This window comes from Eucalyptus grandis, chromosome 9 (genome assembly GCF_016545825.1).
Source record: "Eucalyptus grandis isolate ANBG69807.140 chromosome 9, ASM1654582v1, whole genome shotgun sequence".
NCBI classification, from domain to species: domain Eukaryota; kingdom Viridiplantae; phylum Streptophyta; class Magnoliopsida; order Myrtales; family Myrtaceae; genus Eucalyptus; species Eucalyptus grandis.
This window is the reverse complement of record NC_052620.1, coordinates 26,857,234-26,876,006: the sequence shown is the minus strand read 5'-3', so window position 1 is coordinate 26,876,006 and position 18,773 is coordinate 26,857,234. Positions and strand designations below refer to the sequence as shown.

The 18,773-nt window shown below is 39.3% G+C and overlaps 3 protein-coding genes and 1 long non-coding RNA gene across 4 annotated transcripts; 1 reads left to right on the top strand and 3 right to left on the bottom strand.

Annotated features, from left to right (window-relative positions):
* Positions 1-1,917: 1,917 nt before the first annotated feature.
* Positions 1,918-2,350, bottom strand: LOC104418903 (auxin-responsive protein SAUR21). Its single transcript, XM_010030377.3, has one exon. It carries the CDS (start codon positions 2,291-2,293, stop codon positions 1,997-1,999), a length of 297 nt encoding a protein of 98 aa, XP_010028679.1. The 5' UTR covers positions 2,294-2,350; the 3' UTR covers positions 1,918-1,996.
* A 2,524-nt stretch (positions 2,351-4,874) lies between these two features.
* On the bottom strand, positions 4,875-5,336 carry LOC104418902 (auxin-responsive protein SAUR21). The gene has a single exon (XM_010030376.3). It carries the CDS (start codon positions 5,299-5,301, stop codon positions 4,963-4,965), a length of 339 nt encoding a protein of 112 aa, XP_010028678.1. The 5' UTR covers positions 5,302-5,336; the 3' UTR covers positions 4,875-4,962.
* Positions 5,337-10,276: 4,940 nt separating this feature from the next.
* On the bottom strand, positions 10,277-10,784 carry LOC104418901 (indole-3-acetic acid-induced protein ARG7). The gene has a single exon (XM_010030375.3). It carries the CDS (start codon positions 10,704-10,706, stop codon positions 10,410-10,412), a length of 297 nt encoding a protein of 98 aa, XP_010028677.1. The 5' UTR covers positions 10,707-10,784; the 3' UTR covers positions 10,277-10,409.
* A 5,464-nt stretch (positions 10,785-16,248) lies between these two features.
* On the top strand, positions 16,249-18,564 carry LOC120288110. Its single transcript, XR_005546369.1, has 3 exons — positions 16,249-16,643; positions 16,851-17,046; positions 17,750-18,564. It is a non-coding gene; the product is annotated as an uncharacterized LOC120288110 (long non-coding RNA).
* Positions 18,565-18,773: the final 209 nt, after the last annotated feature.

Below are 18,773 nucleotides of genomic sequence, written 5' to 3'. Positions count from 1 at the left end.
CCATCATGCTTGCAAGTGGTTCTTGAAGCTGTTTTAGCTGGCTTGATTTGTTCTACTGAAACTTTGGGTAGTGATGATTGACTGTCTTTTGCTGGTGGGGATAGTATTTTTACGTGTTAGGGTTTGACGACCGATATGAGAATTTTACAGGGAACGCCCAGCATTAGGGACCCATATCACATGGTCCTCTCATGAAGCATCATCACCTGTCAGATCCTTGGGCAAGGTAGAATAGGGTTCCACCACTGATCAGGAGATGCTAAGCATATCTCCATGTATATCCCCGTGGAATACGGATTAATTATTTTGATGTCTACGTTTTTATCCATCAATCTTGAATACAAATTAATGCTTGTTTCCTACTGTGTATTGTTGGCCATAATTCGAGATGCTTTCACTCTATCTTGAATAAAAATTAATTTTCATAAATTAAAGCATGACTTTGAATGAGTCTATTTTCATAATGGTATATTTCTGAAATAGAAATCGCTCCGAAAAGTCTATTTCTAGAACCATAATTTGGCTTGTAATTATACAGTAAATTACATATGATGTGACAACAAATATCAATGTGAGTTAATTTTCAAATCATAATATTGCACATTGTATTCTTTATTTCTAAAACGATAATATTTTTGCAATTAACGACTAGGGATTACAAGGATTTAATTGAATATATACTAAAAATTCAACGACTATATTGAATAAATTAAAATTTTAAGAACCACATTTTAATCAATTAAAAATTTAAGGACAATAGTAGACATTGCACTAAATTTCATAAACCACTTGTGTCATTTTTCCAAAAGAAACTATACTTCACAATCTGGGTGGTTGCTAATGACAATGATGGATGGTAGAGAGATTAGACTTGTGGGAGATATGAAGATAAGGGAATCTTGAGAGTGTTTTTTCAAAAAGGTTAATTTGATTCTTTAATTATAGATTTCTATTAAATCAGAAAAATTATAATCTTAAAAATACAACTTTCAAAATGGTAAATTTGGTTGACCCAAAAAAAAAAAAAAAATTGGCAAAGTTGCCTGTTGCTAGCCCTTTCAACCTTTTTTGCCCTTTTGCTACAAGTTACCATTATGGTAGAAGGGAGCTTGGCTGCTAGACCCACTTAGGCGGAACGTTTGTGTAACATTCTTCTACGTCCCAGTATATACTTTGATAGGAATAATGCAAGGGAAGACGGGGAGGGTTTCCAAAGCAAACAGAGGCTAGAAATAACATAGGAATCAGATGATGCTGTTGGCTTGGTGTTTATTACGGCACCATTCACTCATTGGTACAACCAATCCCGTAAGGACCTATTTGGTGAGTCTTTTGACCGCCAAAATGCATTTTGGACTTATTAGAGCGTCAAGGTGTTCTAAGATTAGTGGCAAAACATGAAGTACTCAAGTACCTGAATATGATTTAAGTTTGACTTATAAAAGCAAGCATTTTAGATCAATTCAACTGTTTCCTAATATACCTGCCTCAGATGTGATAGAGCCGAAAAATTTAGTTTGGCTTGCTGTTTCTTTATACAAAATAATTCTAGGGCAACAACAATCTCACAAACACCCCAAACATATGGCAACAATTTTTTTATCCCACAAGTCAGGTCATCTTGAAAATAGTAAGTTACATATATTATTCTTTGTACATCAATCTTTACAGTTACTCTATATTTTTAGCGGTGGTCCTTCTCAGAAAGTATTAAGGTATGAAATTTTCTATTCCATGAAGCATAACGCATTGTTCTTTTCGTGTTTGAAGAAATGGGAAAAAATAAAAATAGAAATCTCATAAAAGATGACTTAAAAAGGGAGAAATGTCGTTCGAGAATGAAGTTTCGGAGAAAGAAACCATAATCGCTTATTTCTCGTAGTGCATGACCTCCATTTGTACATGAGCAAGAAAAAACAAAGGGGAACGACGCTAAGAAAAGATGTCAAAACTGGGAATCTAGTCTCTCCATGACAAGATGTACATACTAAAACTTTCACAATCCATGCAGCTGAGCAGTGAGATCAATGAAGGCCTCTTCTCTGCATGGAATCGTGAGGCCACCCATCGGATGCTCGAAGCCATACTCTTCCTCAGCTCGGCGCAGCAACTCTCGGAATGAAGGGTGGTTCAAGAACGAGATTGGGACCAGGAACCGTTTCCTTTGGACCTCCCCAACGTAAACCGCCACGTGGCCTTTCGGGACATCCGGTCGAGTATTCGGAGTGCTGAGGGGCTGCGACTTGAGGACTTGCTTGACATGGAGGATGATAGATGGCAAACGAATCCCCATTACCGACGGATAGTGGAGTCTTGAAGTGAAAGGAGTCGTTTCGGATTGGTTTTGATAGATGACACCAAAACAGGTACTTGACCTTGCTTGCGGAAGGTTCAGCGTTCGAGTGCTTCTATATATACTCGGAGAGGACGGTGGTGCTGCATTTTTCAAATGTAAAGATAATCATTGATGAGTGTGTGTGGCCATGTGTTTGGCTGTTCAAAGCACTGAAAGGACCCATGTCTCTCTCATTTATGACTCAAGTGGATATTCTTACTTTCTTGGGCTCAGTTTTAGCTTCAGGGGACTCTTATTTTCCTCACAATTCATCAACCCTTACAAGTAAATATGGCATAAACCCACCACTTGATTAAAGAAAGAAATGCCGTACACTCAATTATTGGAGTCAAGTAATACCCTTTTGATAAACAAGTGGAGTAATTGAATTTGAAGCCTAGAGAAAAAAACAAGGAACCCAGATAGTGGAGGGCCGTCAGAAATTGCGTGCGAGATAGGTAGGTGTCAGGCTCACGCTCCATTTCCACAGTTTTTCTGATACGATACATCTGCAGCATCCAAGGAAGATAGATGATAGATGAGGTTATGACGGTTGCCAGTGGAATCTTAAGCTGTCTTATAAGAGGTTCATCGTTGTACTGAAAACTGTGGATGGTGAGGAGGTAGGATTTTTGCAGGGGAGATGTGTTTTTTTATTTTATTTTATTATTATCAGGTTTTCAATGACCCGATCGAGTATGCGTATTATATGCATTGCGCGGCATTCGGACCCCATGTCACATGGTTCTTTCCTGACGTATTTTCCAAGATTCGGTCAAGATTAGGGTTGATCCGCTGCCAGTTACAAGGGGATAAGAGCGCTCACTAACATCTATTTATATTTATATTTATTCGTCAAAAAAAAAAACATCTATTTATAATTCTTTGGATATAACTTTAGTTGTACTTCCTATAGACTTTCCCATCAAAATGTGTAATATATATATATATATATGTATTTTTATTCTTTAAATTAAAATATTATTAAGAAATCATATCTTAAGATAACAATGCCTGCCTATTTTTTGGATAAATTAATATGTCATGTCATGTGATAATTGTATATCATTATCAACAAACTATGTTGAGACTCACGTTATGCACATGCATGATCATCAATAAAATATGCATGAAGACAACAAAAATAATTGAGTTTATGTAATTGTTGATATAGTGGGTAGTTACTAAACATATGTGAAGGTAGTGTAGAGGTTCATTTTAAATTGTATATAATTTGATGTAAGATTAACAGTGGAAAATCTAAAAAAATGAGACAACTGAGGTTTTGACTTAAACTATATAGAAGATATTAAATTTGTGCTTCGAGTTTGGTCGAGATATGTGCACTCCAACATTTTATATTGGCAAAATAATTAACATTAACAAGCTCCAAAATGAAAAGTAAAGGAATGACATATCGATATATAAAAGATAATAATATCGAAATATGGAATTATTATTAGGTCAATGTTAAGAATAATTTTATGCAACTATTGGATGGGTTTAGAACGGTCCTTAAAAGACTCATGGAGGGAACGGGCGGGAAAACCGCTTTTAGATGAGGGACCCCGTGTTGTCCTCCTAGACAAATATAGATAGGGAATTAAAGGGCCTCATGGTGGTGAAAATAGACACTGTGTCAGGACTTCGGTTTAGCTACTACCAGGTAGGCAGGTATAGTAGCCTCCCACGCTTGGAGTAAGTGAGGGTGGGTTAAACGCCCATAATTGGGTTGACATGCCTTATAGCACTATTCTCAATCATAAGTTGACCCACTTCTCCCGATTGAGGAGAGTGCTGTGGCATGTATAGGTGTTTTTTTAACTAATCATATAAAAGAAAATTTTATTTTTAAAAAGACTTTTTGAGAAACGTCACCGCTGAACATTTTAAGATAAACGTATGAGAATAATTATGAATGATCTCCTTAGGAAGCCTAGATGTATTATGGACGCAAACATGTTGTTTTCCACACTAGTTTCGATGCGTCACATGCTGTTTTCAAGCGCGAGATGATGATACGTGAACACACTAACAGTGCTCGCTCACCCACGCCAGATCGAATTCCTTCAACCAACCCTGAAAGACCTCTCTCTCTCTCTCTCTCTCCGCTGTAAACTCAACGCCGGCGTATAGCTTCCAAGGCTGGCCAGAGGCTGAGGCCTCCAAGCCTAGAGCTGTCCCCATAGCACAGAGGAAAGACGGGAACAAAACAATAGCAACAGCTATCAATTTAATTGGATGACATGATAAATTAGTCAACTATCAATTTAATTATTATGCTTCCTTCGTTCTTACTTCAGATGTTCATTCCATTAATTAGTCTTTGGTATGCATGCTATTATAATCATCCTAAAATATCATCCACATTGTTGTTGAAACTTGAAGCTGCACTACCGAGCAAACAACAGCAACATACGCATCGCATGAACCCCAAAACTGATGAACTTGCAAAATCAAGAACTCCTTTCATCGAAATAAGATGAACATTCTGGTGCTGAGAAGACGACGTAAGCAGTGTTACAGCCGTCGCTTCAGATGCACCTATGTTATGTTAACACTATCTACACATATTGTACGCAATAGACAAACAAAAGTAAGGCGTTTCCGAAAAGTATTTGCCATCTTTATTTTCTTGATGATCGGCGCGAAGAATGCAACCGAGAAGTGAGCTCAATGAAGGCCTCCTCCTTGCATGGAATGGTGAGACCGCCCGTCGGGTGGTCAAACCCGAATTCCTCCTCGGCCCTGCTGAGCAACTCCCGGAACGAGGGATGGTTCAGGAACGTCACTGGAACCAGGAAACGCCTCCTCTGGACGTCCCCAACGTAGACGGCGACGTGCCCATTCGGCACGTCGGAGCAAGATCGACGGTGGTGGTGATGGTTCCTCCCAGTGACGAGAGACTGCAACTTCATGGCTTGCTTTGTGTTGGTAATAACGGACGGCAAGCGCAGAAGACCCATGGCTCAGCTGATGTATCAACCTTCAAGCTCTGTCTGTGCGTTCGTGTTCAAAAAGGGTCAAAAAGGCGATGTTCAAAGCTCCTTTCGGGGGAGTCTCGAGGCTTTGTATATATAGGAGAAGAGAACTTCTCCATCGGAGGCAGATTGATGCCGGCGGTGTACGAGATGGGAAAGACCGGGGTGAGTGGAGGTCCCACCTCATCAAAAGTCTCACATGGCTTCGCTCAATTGCTCGACCTGTCCCTCCCTTCCTCCCTCCCTCTCTCTCTCTCTCCCCGTGCCAGACTCTCTCTCTCTCCGTGCCATACGTGAATAGATTAGACATGCACAAGTTCCCATGCAATCGCCAGGCCCAAGTTGTTTGGGGGAGGAGGGTGGTAATGCAAAACCGAGGGCCGTACACCGGTAACGAAATGACAATATCCGGTTTTGGATACGACAGACAGGCGGGAGTTTCCGAATGTCGACGGTAGATTGCGCTTTGGCGTGCATGTTACCCAAGTGCGTTCGAGGGAGGGTGGTCTCCGTTCCAGGTTTTGTGCGACACCTATGACGCAGGGTCTCGGATATCTCGTGATATGCGCCCCCATCTCTAGCTACTGCCTAGTGCCTAGTCCCTACATGCATCAACGCAAATATATGCATTGATCAAAGGTGAACGTGACTGAGAAGGTGCTGGCTCTAGCAAGTTGTGCATTTTGATGGGAAGATCCATTGTAGGATGTCGTGAGAAGCGTTTCTCTCGACTTGACTTCTTTTTTTTTCTTTCCCATTAGGAAAAGTTGCCATTGCTTTCAATGGGATATAGGTGGACCTAGAGATATCATACATTGTATGATGTGATTGATTACTCGGTCACACGTTGGAAACAACCAAAACCCAATTGTCAAAAAAAGGTGGCATTAGTTTAGGTAGAAAGTGTAGTGCAAAACCGTTTTTTTTTATCTAAAAATTTAGGCTATCAAAGTACAATGCATAGTGTATTAACATTTCCTCCCTTATACGAAGGCGGATTTGATGATGGAGGCCTTAAAAGTCCGAGTCTGCTAAGTGCGTGGGTGAAAGAACTTCTAAAACTCATCATGCATAATTAGAGAAAGGAAAATTCATAAATAGATGAAAAGAGATATGTTAGGAATCAAACTTGATATCTCTTTTTTTTTCCAAATGTATAGAAAAGTAAAGTTGAGTGTGCAATTGTCTTCTCTAAATTGTTAAAATATTAAACTAGCACTATACGACATGAGATATACTTTGAATCTTTAATAATTGTGAATCAATCCCATTATGGTGATTGAAACGATGTTCTCTTTCTCCATGTATAAATGTACTTAGTTTAGAAGTAATGATATTATTCCTACCTTCATTTAGTAGACTGTCCTAACTGAGCACAAATATAGCAACTTATGAGTTTTATATTCATTTGATCTAACAATTATGATAAATCTAATTACCAAAGCCAAACTTAGGATAATTTTGCATTTCATTTTGTCATATTATTATATGGACTGTTGGTGTAAAGAAATAACGCATAACCTAATAGATTTTGCAATTCTAGTCTAACGTGATAAATTATTAGAGTAATTAACGATAAACAAGAAAGAACACATGAGATTTAGGTGGTTTACTCCGAGTATCAATACCTAAACACAAGTGTTATTTCACAATTTTTCATAGAGAACTCACCTAGAAAATATATAAAGAGAAAATCCCAACACACTTATCTTGTTTGTTCTAATGTGTACTTGTTGAATATAATTCGATTTTTATATGTTTTATGTGAATTGCGGACTCAAACTAGAAAACTTTGTTTTGTTTTTTGTTTTTTTTTAATGGAAGATTAGATTGTACCAAATTATGGACTCCATTGAATTTGCCCGGAGATAAAGTCCTAGTCAGAAGACATCCAAAATACGGGGCAGTTTCTATTGGATCAAAATTCGTACCCGAATTCAAATTGAGATATAATTTAAAAGCACAATAAAACAGATAGATCGGAAATTGGTATATTTAATGAGGGCAGCTTTTCATCACGATACAAAAGTTGTCCATGGGCCTAGCTTTCGACTTTGATTGTGCTCAGTCACATCCTTTCAGCTGCTTTTCACGTGCCAAGCTGCCAGCATCACAATGCACGTCCAAAAAACAATTTAAAATGCTTCTAGGTTGTATGGGAGCATATTTTGTAAATTAATTAGAGAGCATTCTTCATAAGCAGGTATAATTAACTCTAGGAACTAGGTAGCAATTCCATTACAAGTTGTCAATAGTGTGATTTAATTTACTACAAGATGCGACATATTTTCTTAATGATTCTCCAAGAAAGAAGGAGAACTAATCATTACGCTGATTCCAATAATTATACAGCGGAAGCTATTTCAAAAGCTTGCTAGATTCTTTTTAAGGAGAACTAACTTAAAGGAATGAATATCATTTTCAGTATGCCGTTTCTCTTGTGTCATGAGTATTAATGAATTAGATATAAAAATATTGTCTATTAATCACCCTTGGGTTACTCATTAATAATAAAAACAAGACTACGCCATTAATAGCAGGTATTTCCTGATTGGGTTTTGTCGTTAGATTCACGAGGTCAACAGACAAAGTAGTCATTACTGTTGGAAGCACAAAACTTCGTGTAATTCTAATAAACAAAAGCTTCGTCTAGTTATCACACACTAAAGGTCCAAAAAGTCACGCGACCAGTTTTATTCGTGGCAGTCAGACTACATCCATGGCATTTTATTAATCTCGTGCAATAATTGTTTTTCCGTAAAACAATGATGAGTGTCCCCATCAAGGAAGTGAATATCCCGAGAAATAAGGAAAAAACTTACTAAGGACGAGCTGATTGCCCACCGATTTCCACAAAACCATCTCTTTTTCAGAATTTTTCGAAATAGACTTTGTGTCAAAGAATATTCTAAGAAGCACAACATGATGGTACTAAAGTTATATAAAGCGAGACTCGAGATAAGATGCACATATTCACTAACTCATCAATAATTATACAAAGCGTTCTTGTGTTTTAAGCAACATTGAATTAATATACCAATCGAACATCATGATCTAGTCGAGTATTATATACAGTCAAAATAACATCAAGGCAATGTTTACTTTTAACAGGTAAATTTTTTGAGAAGAAGATCATGGACCTTTCTTTTTGCTTTTTCGATTAATCAGAACTTACAGTAAATATTGCTGATGCCTATAATGTATCGCCGCAAGCGCAACCGGAACATGCGAGCTCTTGTTCATGTCAGTGCTCCAATGAGTAGTAGCTGCTCAAGACCCAAGAGCTCAGCCTTCGATTCTTCTTTCTTATTTTTCCCTCTTATTCGCTTTTAATCTTTATTGTCCCTTCCGTCTACAACTGAGGTGGCGTCCTCGTCGTTCTTGCCCATGCTGCCTGATAACCCATCCCGACTGGACTTCATGGCGTTTTATCTTTCGTACGTGCTCTTATTTCTATTGTCAGATGCATGTGAACCTCAGCGCAGTTCCCGAACAAATAGAAAAATACCCCGCGTTTTACGTTGTTGCTGTCGGACGATGTGGGTAATTTGACAACTTGGATTCCCCAATATCAGTAGGAACAGCCGCAATGGTGCTGGCTGCTAAAAAACCTAAGCTATATTTGTAATCATATGTTTTATTTATTTATTTTCATAGTTTCAGTTGTCATAGATGAATAATTTTATTTGCAGTAGAGCAATTACGTTGCTATAGATCAGATAAATTAGGATTCTTCTGATTGAAACATGTCAGTATAACTTACTTATTAGTGTAACCTAAATATGTACTTAAATGATTGAAAGGTATATTAAAATACCTTTGAAAGTAATGTCACACCGTTTTTTTAAGGATTAATATCTTAAAAAAAAACCTAAACTATACTCACTATGATACAAATGTCTTGAATTCTTTTGTGTTACTAAAAACACTAAACTTGTCAATTGTGACAAATACACTAAACTTTTCTTGTCATAAAAGAACCTATACTTATATTGGTGTGACATATATATTTATATCATGGATGTGATATATGATATAGAATTTTCGTGACACAAAAAATATTGAGAATATGTATGTATGTATGTCACAGTAGACAAGTTTATGGTTGTTTTCTGATATAAAAAATATTTAAGATATTTGTGTTATGGTGGACATAATTTGAGATTTTTTTTTTGTAGCATTTGCCCTTTTTTCTAACCTAAATCCTTAAAAAAAATAAATATAAATCTTGAACCTATTAAAAAATCCTTGGGCTTCTACAATTTCTGTATTAAAATGTTGATTGAGACTTGCAGTTCGCCATATGTATCCGCCTTGATTTTTTCACTTGGCCCGTCAAATCTTTGTGACAGTCCAAACTGAGAAATTCTTCGCCTAATAATGCTCCACCAGAATTTTCCGCCCTTCTAACAAGAGCGCTTAACGGGGCATACAAGCATATCCTGGGCTAAGAAGTTATGATTCCTCGTCTCTTTGGCAAGTAGTAGCACCGCATAAGAAAGCCCTTGAGTTCCCGAAAATGTACGTTTTCTCTTGTATCCACCAACTTGCGAATTCATGATTCACGTGTATACTTATGTTCCTCGATCTATGACAACTAACGAGTAAGATCTCTAGTACGATGGAACATGTCAAAAGCATGAAGAGTACCTTGTGTGTGGAGTTCATCCACCGAGGTTGGGCGCAAGGAAAACTAAGTTGAAGATATTAATTCAAATCAGCACTCCCCATAACATTACTTGTTGGGACGGTAACCTTGTGACTAACCCTTTTTTAGTAAAGTAGATTAGGTTCAGACATACTTCACAAAAGTGACATAATGATAGATCTAATGCATATATTGCAAACGAATTGAACGGCTACATATATAAATGCATTTCATTGCAAGAAATCATTTAATTACAAATTTTGCAAGAAATACAATGTACAAACGATTAGCAAAGAGTCGTCAAGATATGGCAAAATTTGAGAGACTCCTTGTGATAAGTCTTTTGCCCTTGGTAGAGAAAGAAAACTACAAATCCTCCAAAAAATCATGAAAAAAGAAGAAGACTGAAGCGGCAAAGCCGTGAGGCCATGTCCATTTGCAGCGATCAACAACTCAAGGCAGAAGTTAGACTGGTGAAGTAGTCCTCGCTGCAAGGAATGGTGAGACCGCCGGTCGGGCAATTGAACCCGAACTCCTCTTCGACCATGTCCAACAAGCTCCGGAACAGCGGGTGCTTGAGATACCACAGAGGGATCACGAACCGTTTCTTCGACTCTCCGACGTAGACTGCGAAGTGGCCCTTCGGCACGTTGGAAGTTGCCGACATTGCTCGGATTCGGGCCGACAGAGTGCGCTGGAGCTTTTGCTTCGCATGAGCGATTCCCATGAGTTGGATGCCCATCTCTCTTAGGATATCTGGAAGAAATGCTAGTACGGAATGCTGTTGAAGATTTGAGCGAAAGGACTTTGGCTCTCGAATGCTCTTTGTATGGTTTTGGTCCACGAACAAAAAGCACGCACGTATATATAGAGAGAGAGGGAGAGCTTAGCTTAGCATGTCGAAGTCTTGGATAAAATATTGGTCAAAAGAAGGCAGTTTGGGAACACATCAGGTGAGTGAATAGGGTAAAGCCCACATGCTTTTGCCCTACGGTTTTCGGGACATCATGCCCTACCAACTTGGGGAAACCAGCAGGAGGTGCGAAAAAATAGTTCTTTTATGTGGGTTGGTTGCCCTTGTGTTTTCTTATTTTTCATTTATATCTTTTTGGGGCCGCATGTTCTCGGCACTACATCCACTTCTTTTGATAACAATCGAAGTGTATGCTAAGAAAGTCATGTGGGATATTATCAAAGATCGCAGAAGCCTTGAACTTACCCTCATTTTAGTCATTTGCCTTTTCTGTTAGTGCCAAACAGCCTAGACCCGACCCTTTCCCTCAGCTAGCTCTCCATTCGTGGCCGAGTCGTCTCCGGAATCATCTGATTTCGATTTCCGCATGAGATGTGAACAGAAGTCGTAGTTGCCCGACAAATGCATAGACACGATTTGTTATATAAACAGGCAGACATATTGGGTCCATAATAAGTCTATATGTACGCCTATAATTGTTCGTGACACTCTCTTCAACACGCAAGGTAGATAACCTTATAAATCTTCCATGACTAAAGTCGTGAAGCTGAAAGCTGGATTAAAGAATAAGTTTGGCTAATATGATTGTAGGTAGGAGATAATCGGATAAGGGAGTCAAAGAGGCAAGGATTGGCCTACCTTGACCATGCTAAGTTGCTAACTTGTCCATCGACCTTGAAGTTTATCCACGAAGCGAAACCATCATAACGAAAATGATGGAACTTTATTATATAGGAATAATAAAAGCTAAAAAACAATGCCATGTGGGTCAAGCTTAATATAAATCGAGGAGGATTTAGTTTTAGAGGACTTATTCAGCGGGAAAATTACCAAAAAGATCCTAAACCTATTGCAATTGTGCCAATTCAGTCCTAAACTTTTTTTTTTTACCAATTAAGTCCTAAACCTTTTACAATTGTTCCCGATCAGTCCATTCGGCCAAAATTGGCCGGTCGGCGCTGACGTGGCAGTCGGTAGGCGCCGGCGAGCATTTTTAATAATATTTTTTTTTAAAAAAATTAATTTTTATTTTTTTTCCTTTTTCCTTTTTTTTTTTCCCCTCTTCCCTCTTCCTCCCTTCTCCCTCCTCCTCCCTTTGGCTCCGGCGACCGGCTAGGTTGGCCGGTCAGCAGACTGAGGCGATCCAGTAGGGCGAGCCCCCGCAAGACTGAGGTGATCTAGCCAGGAGGCCTTGCCCGACGTGACGGCAAGCCCCCCTCGTCGGATCGCCTCGCCAGATCCGGCAAGGTTTTGGCGAGCCCCCCTTGCCGGTGGTTAGAGCTCTTTCCGGTGGCAGTTTTGCCGGCGGGGCGGTTCGGTCCGGTGGCGGTGGGTGGGTTGGCTTTTTTGCTTAGGGTTTTGGGGGGTTGATGTTCCCGAGGCTGATCTAGCCCCACAATGGGCTCATCGGCCCCGACGACTTTGGCAGAGGTGGCGGTGGGGGTCCCGGGCATGGGGAGGACCCGTGCCTCGTGCTGACCTCTAATCCCAAGCCGCGGCTTTGCTGGACAATCGATCTCCACAAACGCTTGGTTGACGCCGTCACCCAGCTTGGCGGAGTGAGCAGTGAGTCCCCGTCGGGCGAGGTGAGCCCTCACCAAATTCGGCGAGGGGGCTCGTCGTCGCGTCTGGCGAGGCCTCCTTGCGGGTGACCGTGAGGCAAGCCCTCGCCGAATCTAGTAGGGGCTCGCCTCGCCGGATTGCCTTAGTTCGGCGGGGGCTCGCCCGCCGGATCGCTCTTAGTCCAGGCAGGCGCCGGCTTGGCCGGTCGCGAGCCAAAGAAAGGAGGAGAGAGGAGGGGAAAAAAAGAGGAAAAAGGAAAAAAAATAAAAAATTAATTAAAAAAAATATGTTATTAAAAAATACTCGCCGTGCCGGCCAGCTGCCACGTCGGACCGCCACTGGCCAATTTTGGCTGGATAGACGATCGGGAACAATTGTAAAAGGTTTAGGGCTTAATTGGTCAAAAAAATAAGTTTAGAACTGAATTGACACAATTGCAATATGTTTAGGACTTTTTTGGTAATTTTCCCGTTATTCAGCCTTCTCGTCATTTTTTCTTTTTAGTGAAGATAACATTTCATTAATTCCTCTAGAAATACAAAAGAGAAACAATGCAATCCAACTGCAAATCTAGAAAAATTCCAAACAACTTCAAAATAAAATAAGTTCCAGAAGACAAGATAGTTATTAGAACATGGTTAGGATTCACATGCTTACAATGGATCTGCAACTTCTTCAAACTAAAATCGGCGACTGATCTCCAAATCTATCTTTAGTAGCTAGCACATATCGAGGTCTCCATCTCCATCTATTGCTAAAGTTTTTCTTTTTAGTGGCGCACGCCTAAGTTTGGTGTCCCTAACACTCACATTCATTATTTAGAGTAAAAACGTTGAACAAGAATAGATCTGAGGCTTGTGAGAGCAAAACATTCATGAAACTCTTTCAATCCCTTTCAAAACTAGATTTATACACCAATAAAAACCCGAGAAAAGTGAAATCTTGAAATCAGACACACAAAAATCTCAAAACTATACTAAATCGGGATAGATTTCTCTCCAAAATGGGAGGGAGAAGCTTCTAAATCTATAGATTAGATTGGAAGAGAAAAGCTCCCAAAACAAGAGAAAAGCAAAATGAAGAAAATAGAGAACAAAACAGTCAAAGTAAAAGGGAAAAAAGGGAGGGGAGGGAGAAAACTAGCTCAAACCCTTCCCTCCAATAGAGGTTAAAGAAGAAGACTGCTTGAAGATGAGAGTGAGATAAGAGAATCCTAGGGTTTTGTGGATTAGAGTCACCCAAGAACTATCCTGTGTCATTTGGAAATATGATCTTCGAAAAGGAAATTTTTGATTCAAGCAATTCCCTTCTGCCAGAGATAATCGTACATTGTTTCACGGCACATTCAATAATTTCTTTAATGTTCTTTTCTGGTAATTATGATTTGAAGGCAACAAAGAAACTCTGGTCTTTCTTTGTGACGCACTTGCATTAAAACCATTCGTTTTTATCAAGGTTTCTAGAAATACGCTTTCATTTTTCTAAATACTCGAAATGGAAATAAGAGAAGGCATGTGATAGGAGAATTAGAGAAGGGGGAGAGGAAAAAGCAAGGAGATATTTTATGGAGAAGTAATATGCTAGCAAATCTAAGGTTGGTTAGGCACTGCGACAATCCACATATCCACTCAAGAGGAAGATATTTCCAGAATAGATGACCCTCGAAACCATATTCTGTTCATATACGGCGAAGATTCGGGTGATTGATGGAAGAAACACCAAACACATCCCAAACTTCTCGTTCCCGCCTGCCGGCCGGGGGGATATATTCTAATGGATCTTGTAATGACACGTCTAGTGGGCCGATGGGCTGTGAGGCAATCTTTGGACAGATTTGGAAGCCCGGAACAAGCCCCAGGAGTTCCTCGTGCGACGGCTTAAGCCCTTGACGCTGAGACTAGCGTACCCATGATTGGTTTCTGGGTTTCACGAGGCCGACTCATGTCTGGATTAGACCTCGCTGAAGTCTGTTTTATCTGTAATTTCAACGTTCCAATGTCTGAAGGCTGGTGTCACTCGGATGCTCCAAGTGCTGTTTCTCTTCCTAATGAGAAGGGACGAAGTTATTCTGTCAACAGAAACATCACTGCCTAAGCTGAGCATGCGTTTGATGGCCCATTTCCAGATCTATACTGAACAAGACACCTGGATACATGAATAGTTTTCACCTTAAAAGTCCGACAACATTCAGGTATCTGGAGGTGTGACTTTGGCCTGTACTATGTAGGGTTCATCAGCTCGTGTGAGTACTGGTTTGTCCAGGACTACGGAAGGTAAGGTCGGAGAGACGGCCGACATGGGTCCTGTGAGCATAATCTAACCACTGCCGTATGTGCTGGAACAAGGCATTGAGCTGTAGGCGTATGGACTCTGACAGCGACCGATTTCTACAACACTCTTCCTACTCGCCACGGCATTTTCTCTTTCTTTTCCACGACCCGTTACCAACAGCCTGTCAGTATAGTCCAGTGTCCTGTAACACTAGTTTTAGCTACCTCTTTCCGGTCGTACATCAGATTTCTGAATAGGTCTGAAAGCACTCTGATGGAGATTGAAATGTGCAAAGACCGACACCATCTCCATTTGTACTTACGTTCTGTTTGGTTTGAAGAAACCGGGCACATTCCATCATTCTTATGTTTGGTGCTAATATGACCGGAGGAATCATGACTCCATTCCTCATTTCTTAAAAACTTATAAATTAAATACTTAAGAAGTATAGATATCAATATTGAAAAAATATTGATGTTTGTAATAAGTTAGGAGTTAATAAATTATAATAATTGGTCAATATAGTTCTCGAAAAAAAAGAAAAGAATAAAAGCTACAACAAGTTTTGAATACGTAACAACTCTTAACTATATTAAGAAAAAAACTATAAATAATAAATAATTATTCTAAATTATAGTCAATAGATTATTGTTAATAAAGTACCATAAAGGTAAATTTATTCAGCCCACAACACTTTTTCTTACAACTAAACATAAGAATTTCCATTCCATTTCTCAATTCCATTCTATTCTTCTATTCTTCTACTATATATATTTCGAATAATTCGTCTTTAATTTTCAATGATACCCCCACATGTGGAAAAATGGGTTGATTTCTCCATCAAGTCAATGAATTCAAACTTATATTCACGAGAGTTTCTTGAGCCAGCTGAGACTTTCATATTGCCTGATGTCCTCACAGTTCTAGTAGGACCTCTTTAGAAACCTCTCTCGGAAGAGGTGGGGGCCCTATGTTTTCTTCCAGTGCTTACTCTCATTATCTCGACGATGGTTTGGCAGATAGACACCACCATGTGATCTATCATGAGTCCTTGTCCCTCTAGCTTGGCCCCGCATCTTGATACCTCCTCCTCATCATTCATTCAATTAGCTAAACAATGTTCTTCTCATCTACTTATCTATATATACATGCGCACACCACCCAGTATACCACCAACACAGTCTTTCAAACCTTGTTCTCAAAGCTCCCATCTTTATACTCTCTCAGTCTCATCCCTTGCAAGAACAAGGAACACAACTTTTCTTGAATATATTTCCAAGACTGATGGCCATTCGCTTCCCCAAGATGGCTTCTGCTAAGCACATGCTTCGCCGTATTCTTTCGTCAACAGAAAATGCAGATGTTCCTAAAGGGCACCTGGCTGTTTATGTTGGAGAAAAGCAGAAGAGATTTGTGGTTGCGGTTTCTTACCTGAATCGCCCTGCATTCCAAGAGTTGCTAGGTCAGGCTGAAGGGTGGCCTCACAATCCCTTGCAGAGAAGAAGTCTTTGTTGATCTCATTTGCAGCTTGTAGGCCGATTATTTAGTGTAGAATCGTTTCTTGAAGGACATGATTGCCTCTCTAACATCACTGACATGGATGATTACGACCTGAGAAATGTGTAGATTGAAATTTTCTCAAATAGATGTGAAGTTTTGATTTTTCAAGTGAATATTATGTTCGCAATCTTCTTTATTTGGTCATTTATTTGATTTCTACAGTGGTCATGTTCCTTGTCAATTCACCTTGAGGCTTTATGAATATATGCAGCGGATCCATCATAAAGATGTACAAATGCCGTCTGAAAAGGAAACTGATGCTACATCACATCGATATAAAAATTGAGCTCAACAGAGTTGGAAACAAAATAAGTAAATTTTTCGAAACAACTTGGTTTCAATATGGATATAGCTGCATTAAATCTGTTTTTCTATTCCCATTAGATGAATATCAAAATGTCAGCTCTGCTATTACAGTATACCTTGCACATGGTCTTTTTGTAATCTTCTAAAAGTATGCTACACCATAAGAGGAGCTTAGATGATTAATATTTGACAAACTATCATCTTTTCTCTTAGATGCTTGCTGTTGGTTGTTCAAATATCCATCAGCACAAAATAACCAGTGGTGGGGAACACTTCACATGAGCTTCGTGGTTTTGTTGGTCACTTGCAAATACATGAAATGATGCATCAAGAAATTGACCTACCCACAGGAAGTGATTTTGAATATTGCTGTATGCCTCCAATTGCAGACTCCAGCACATGCCAATTGGTATTAGTCTTATTTCAGCATCTCTAACTGCCAGTTGCAAACATGTTTCTCACTCATTTCTGCAGCATACTTGCTGCAACCACTTTATCTGATTTTTCCATTGCTAATAAGTATAATTGCATAGTTTGGTGCTAACATATTATGTTTCTTGTCACTGCAATGAGCATGTATCTTTTTTTCATATTTGTAACCAAGATAACCAAAAAGTAGTTCATAGATCCATATGTTCTTAAGCAAATCAATTTGGAATATAGACAATACAGCTATAGGCAACCAGCTGGTTCTTATTAGGTATGACTTGGAAACTCATACAGCCAATTTTGCCCGAACATACAAATGCAGTAGCAGCACAGTGGGTGAGTCCACTGAGTATGATCATGTGACCTTTACACTGATTGTCTAATGATTACACAAATGGTGGTTTTCTTGATCGTTGTAGTATGCCTAAATATGACTAATTTAGCAGAAAATTATTGATAGTCATGATAGACTCTACCCCATGCCATGTGGCAAAATCGGCGGATTTCTCCAACATATTAATGATACAAATTGATTGCATCAGTTTTCTTTAACTAACAAGAGGCTTTTTACATCAACTAATCTATTCAGAATTTCAATAGGATCTTTGAGGATCCTCTTAGGAAATACCAGGCATAATGTTTCTCCAATAATGAGCTTGAATTTTTTTCATTGGTTTTTGCAGATGCAGATATTGACAACATGTGAAGTCTCAAGACTCCAGGCCTCATTGGCCCTATACCGTATCCACTTGTTTAACTTAGCAGATAAAGTCACTTGCCATCCTCTCACCTATGTATGCCATTAGCAAGCCCTTTTCTTCTGCAACCAAATCAGAAATCACGTTTATAATCTAGTTCCGTCCATTGAGTGCTGTAGCCTTCTCTTTGAGTCTTTCCTCCCAATGAAAAGATTTATAGTCATGCGGATTCGTTTTCCCGGAATTATGCCTCCCAAGAAGATTCTGCAGCAATCTTTATCTGCTCAAAAAGAAGAAAATTCAGAAGCCTCAGATGTTCCAACGGGACACTCTGTAGTTTATGTAGGAGAGAACAAAAGCAGAGATTTGTCATTCCTCTGTTATACTTATCTCAGCCCCCATTTCAGGACCTCCTGAATCAGGCTGAGGAAGAGTTTGGCTTTGATAATCCAATGGGAGTCTACACAATAACATGCGAGGAAGAAGTTTTCCTCAATCTGATGGATGTATAATCAATCATCAAAGATAACTCCTGGAAGATCAGTTCAAACACTTGATACAATTTTGAAGAAGTGGATGAGTGGTGTAGATTTTTTCTCCCACTTGTTTTACTGAGGATAGAAGTAGGAGTACCAGCTTGAGGAGATATACTGATGTATTGTGCAAGATTTATGAATGAAATCCATTCATCTCAATATGTAAAAAACTGATTTATTTTCTTTGGCAAGAGCATTTTGCTAGAAGAAGAGAAATTTGATCTACTCATATGTAATTATCGTCACTTAAAGATTCATCTTTTACATGACCACTTTGTACTGGAAACCAAGAAGCCTCCTTGTTTCTCCTCCTGTTTCATGTGAACTGATGATGTTTTGAAGGAAAAAGTCTCTAGGACTTGCTCTTATGTTGCTGTCCATAGTTGTCATAATCAATTTATTCACACGTGACGTAGATAAGAACTGATGCAAAACAGAAAATGGATATCAAAAGATCTATCAGATCTATGGAA